This window comes from Coptis chinensis, chromosome 8, assembly GCF_015680905.1.
Source record: "Coptis chinensis isolate HL-2020 chromosome 8, ASM1568090v1, whole genome shotgun sequence".
NCBI classification, from domain to species: Eukaryota; Viridiplantae; Streptophyta; class Magnoliopsida; order Ranunculales; family Ranunculaceae; genus Coptis; species Coptis chinensis.
Window position 1 is genome coordinate 21,224,181 of NC_141463.1, and position 5,559 is coordinate 21,229,739.

General features: G+C 36.8%; 1 protein-coding gene across 1 annotated transcript; it reads left to right on the forward strand.

Moving 5' to 3' along the window:
- Positions 1-3,367: 3,367 nt before the first annotated feature.
- Positions 3,368-4,641, forward strand: LOC147480474 (transcription factor ILI6-like). Its single transcript, XM_086577874.1, has 2 exons — positions 3,368-3,827; positions 4,290-4,641. Exons 1-2 carry the CDS (start codon positions 3,702-3,704, stop codon positions 4,443-4,445), a joined length of 282 nt encoding a protein of 93 aa, XP_086434000.1. The 5' UTR covers positions 3,368-3,701; the 3' UTR covers positions 4,446-4,641.
- The last annotated feature ends 918 nt before the right edge of the window (positions 4,642-5,559 follow it).

Genomic DNA, 5,559 nt, shown 5'->3' on the forward strand with positions numbered 1-5,559 from the left:
AAATGGGTGAAGCTAATCGAATCTTATAAAGCGAAAAGACTTCTGGCATATGGCAATCCCTAATGATTGCTCCTATAGTTGGAGAGGCATTCTAAAGAACAGGAAGGAAGGAAAGGAAATTGTGCTGCATCAAATAGGCAATGGGGTGAGTACAAGGTTCTGGCTCGATCCTTGGCATCCAGCTGGGATACTTAAAGCCTTCTTCCCGCAAGCTTTATTGTATAGATCTACCTGCAATCTTAACTCTCCAGTATCACAAGTCATAGAGAATGGAGAGTGGCAGCTGCTGCACCACCCCAAAGTGCAACTTTCTGACATTATTTTACAAATGGAGGAAGTGGTGGCTATCACAGGGGGAGAAGACAACATAATATGGTCGGTCTCAACAGGAGGGGATTATAATATGAAGGACACGTATCATCATGTTAGAAATGCAAAATCAGGGATTTAGTGGAGTCAACTTGTCTGGTATGCGAATCGAATACCCAGGCATTCTTTCATCAGTTGGATGACCGACTTTACAAGGAGCACTTAAAACATTGAGCAAGCTTTGGGAGTGGAAGAAGATAACATCAAACATCTGTATTCTGTGTTAGCATGATGTGGAGGATGAGGAGTACTTGTTCTTTGGATGTAGTTACACCCAATTTGTGTGGGCCTCACTTCTTCAGAGAGCTTGGTATAACAAAGGAAGAGAAGCTACGTGGGCAGCTGAATTAGAATGGATTATTCATAAAACAAAAGGGAAGGGGATAAAGCAAGATGCACTGAAGCTTGTATGGAATGACATGGTATACTGGATTTGGAGAGAACGAAACCAAAGGATCTTTGAGAACAAGCAGATCACAACGCCAAAGCTTACTGATTTGATATTTAATGATGCAAGAACCAAATTGCATTCATTACGAGTCACGATGGAACCAGGAGGAGAGATACAATTGCTGAATAGTATCTGGAGATTGAACATTGAAGAAGACTGTACTACAGATTTTATAGAAATGTCGATGGGAAAAAACTGATGCAGAATGTTATGTTCTAAATTCGGATGGAACTTTGCAAGGGGATCTTGGAGGATGGGCTGCGATGATTAGAACATATAAGGGTGAGGTTATGGCGGCAAGGAAAGGAAAGACTGAGTATGGTGATATTGCTATGATAGAGTTACAAGGGCTGGAGAAAGGGCTGGAAATGACTATAGAGCGGGGTATCAAATGAATTGAAGCAAGAACAGACTCTACGACTGTGGTGTCCTATTTGAAGGGTAAGGGGCAATACCCGTGGCAGGCAAAAAAGATAATTAGAAACATTGAAGGACTGGTAGGGCAACTAGAAAAATTTACACTACTTCATGTATATCGGGAAGCAAACAAACTGGCTGATGCGTTAGCTAAAAATGTACCAAATGTAAGGAATGTTGATATAATTCCTAGTTCTTTTTCAAAGGATATTAGGAAGATTGTATATGAGGATGCTATAGGCATAGAATATGTGAGATTGTAACAAGCTATCATTACTTTTATTTTGATGGAATGGGGTAGGGGATCTCTGTAACAACCTCGCTTGTCTACCAAAAAAAAAAAGATAATGCGATATGGGGATATATCGACATTTGAAATCACAATATATGTCGTGGATATATCCCCTTGTGTAGGGATCTTTTACATTGGTATGCATGCAGATATCGAAGATATATCGATAAGTATCAACTAACAAATATTCGCATTGTTGATGTTCCACAAGTCTATAGAATGTAATGGTAAATAATAAATTAAGACTATGTTTGATATGAAGAGTGGGTGTTCACTAAGGGAATGAGAGTGTAATTTTCTTTTCTTTTTTTGTTTTGTTATAGAGATGATATTGAGCTCTCTTTTTGTTGGTGGCAAATCTATTTATTTTTGTGACAAATTTGTGTACGCAAAATTTACATAGCTCCCCCAAGAATAAATTATGTAAATTTTGCTATCAAAATCATGACAAATCACAATTTATGGCAAATCCAAAAAATATTTGTCATGAGTCAAAAAAACACATCAAACAGTAGCAAATAAATAGATAGTGTCATTTATTTGCATTTGCCATGGCAAATAGAGTTATCAAACATAGCCTAAATTGTTATGGTTAACCGAAAACAGTTGATATCATTGTGATATCACGATATATCTCCAAATATCCCCAACATCATGAATGATATATCGTGGTATTTATGGATATATGAATGATATTTACAGTTGATTCTATCTTGTTTCTTGAATTCTTGATAGATATAGATATACGATATTTTGTACTACGGAAACACCATTAACACAACACATGGAGAAAACCGAATCCATAGTGACCGGTCCCGTTATGGGAAAGTTTAAATTGGCCAAATTTTGCTGCGGGCGTAGAAAAGAAACAAGTCGGTCAACACGTGTTATGTCCAGCACGGAATTAGAAAAGAGCATGTGGTAGCAATTTATCCTGACCAGTCAACGCGCCACTCACGTCGCCATGTCTCAACTCTCGTCAATACTTCAATGCATGGATTATGGAATATGGATAGATTCTTTCAGTCTTTTTTTTTATCAGTCCTCTGTTTCAGTCTTTCTAGTTTCTACTGCGTCAAGCCGTCAATACATACTAGTTGTAAAAAGTAATTAAATTCATGAAAAAAACATTCAGTATTTAATTATACCAAAAGAAATGATTAATTTACTAACGTGACCTAGTTTCTTGTGACTGACACTTAAATGGCCGTGACTTGATCAGTTGATCTACATGAAGAGTGAGAATGTGTGATACTATACTTCAGTAGTAGTCTGTTAGCGCCATCAGAATGCCCAAAATGGATTTCTATATATACAGATGGCCTAGCCCATGGCGTACAGGCGACAAGCGTAGTAATAAAAAGCCTCTGCTGACTGTCAAAGGTTTTACATTTTTAGCTGCCAACCATCGAGAGGACCACATTTAAAGACAAAAGGCGCAAACGGGGTCTTCTCTGGAGGTTGCCTAAAATATTTCTAGTACACTATTCTTGCACGAATACGCTCAACGGTAGAGTCATTATGCTAACCGGTATCCGGTGCGTCAGTGCTGATCGATATGATATATCTGTAGATAGAGCTAAACATAACCATCAGATCGAGTGACTGATCAACTTGTAACACAATTGAATCTAAAAACAAACACAATGTTGGCGATGATTTGACTCATAACTAGAATTGCTCTAATCCACTATGCAGTAGCGGGAGTGGGACCAAAAGGGTTCATGGTTGGTGGGTCCGAAACAGTGAAGCACATGGCACAATGTTAGTAAAATTTTGGAGTAGCGGATGATCAAGAACACGTACATTAAATCCGCTTTTTTTGGGTTCATGTGAAAACAAGGGACACACAAGGGATGCCATATCTCTACAACTGATTTTTCTCTCTTTCACCCCTATTTAAAAACAGATCCACCCCTCACTTCTTTCTCCCATATCATGCACTTGTCTTTCTTCACCTAAAACATCACACTTTGTGTTCTACCTCTCTTTCTCTGCCTCACTTGTTCCTTTCTCTTTCTCACTCTAGCTACTACTACACATTACATTTGTACCTCTCATATTCTTCCTGAGGTTAAGTTAGTTACCTATATACCTTAGCTTCATTACTATATCGTTCGTCCTCCTCTCAAGTTGTTATTTCCATACAAGTTTTTGCACCATATTTTAAGTATGTCTAGCAGAAGTTCCCGTTCTAGGCAGTCAGGAGGTTCAGGGATCACAGAAGATCAGATCAATGATCTTGTAATCAAGTTACAACAACTTATTCCTGAACTTCGCCATAGGAGCTCAGACAAGGTAGTTTTTTTTGGAATTTATTTTGTTCTTGTTTTCTTTTCCGTATATGTGGTCTATGTTTAATATGGTAGATAAGTTGGACATATTTTTGTGTGGACTATCTATCTATAGTTAAGGTATGAGACTCCACATGTTTCCCCACAACCACATTTTTGTGGTACCCCATAACATGCTACCAAGTTAACATGATTTATCCTTAATAACTTTTCGACGTTCCTTAAAAATGGTAGGGACATAATTAGGCCTAATTTGTACAATGTGTAAGTTTGAAGACTAGCTTTATTTGCACCTAAAAACGTCTCTTATAGACTTATAGCCAGTGTTAGGGTTAGTTGAGCTAATCCTATCAATAAAACATTTTAATTAAATCATACAACGGTTTGATAAAGCTGAATTCATATATGTTTTCGTTTATATTCTTGGTAGTAAGTCTAATGGCTAACTAAGATTATGCTTTAATAGATATCAGCTGCAAGGGTGCTACAGGATACATGCAACTATATTAGGAGCTTACATAGAGAGGTAGATGATTTGAGCGAGCGGCTATCAGACTTGTTATCCACCACAGATATCACTAGTGCACAAGCTGCAGTAATTAGGAACTTACTTACGCAATAAGCAGTTAGTTTCTTTTTAATTTCCTCCATTCGATGTATTTTTCTTCTTGATCTCTAGGATTGGTCACTAGACCAAAAAAGCAGGGTGGAATTGGATTCCATGACACCCCTATGCAGAAATGTGTAGTAATTGATCGATCTAGACTTATAATAAAAAGAGACGACGCACATAAACAGTCTCTTATGGGACCTCTTGACATTTCCTCTCATTTATATTCTTCTCATTACTTGATTATTACTAGTATATCAAATTAGTTATTTTGTAAATTATTATTGTGTACAGTAGTGTGGAAACTAATGTTCTTTATTAAACACAATTCCATGATTTTTTTTTTTTTTTTTTTTTTTTCGTTTTACGTTTTATTTAGGGGTAAACACCAAGGGAGTGTTTGTTTATTGAATTGCTACTTATAAGTAAGTTTTGATCTGTAAGTCAAGTTTTCCTACTTACACTTTTGGCACTTATAAAAGGGAGTGTTTAATACTAAGGTAGTGCGTACACTTTTTATACCATAGTTTATACCATGCTCCACAACTTTACGTACAACGTGAATTATAACCTATTTTTTTGTGGATGTGTTCAACTAAACACGAAGATCACCTCTACTAAATTTCAACTCATTTGATAATGTTTAACTATGTCAAAAGATGATTGAAAAATTGTAAAATCTGAGTCGCTTAAAAAAAATCAAATTTGAGAACGATTTTTAACTAGGTTAGAGATTTCTAAATGAGACAAATTTTTGTGGAGATGTTATCAATAGTTAGTAGATCATGTCCACAAATTATTGGCACTTAGTTCATCTTGTAAGAGAGTGTGATATAAACTATGGTAAACAGAACCTACTTATATATATATAGGATTAATGATAGTGACCCAACAATAATATATAAACTTGTCTCACGTTCTTCTCCTTCCTCTCACAAAGTCCTCACAACATGTGACCCAATCCCCTGCCCGCTACCCCTCTCAAAATCTTGACGGACTCATTCAAATTTTAAAGGTCGGTCCGAAGATCATTGTGGAGTTGAGAAAGTTATGATTTTGGGCTTGGGTTAAACTTTTTAAAAAGGACAATGCGTCAAGCCCGACCCAGGCTCAATGCAGTTAAGGG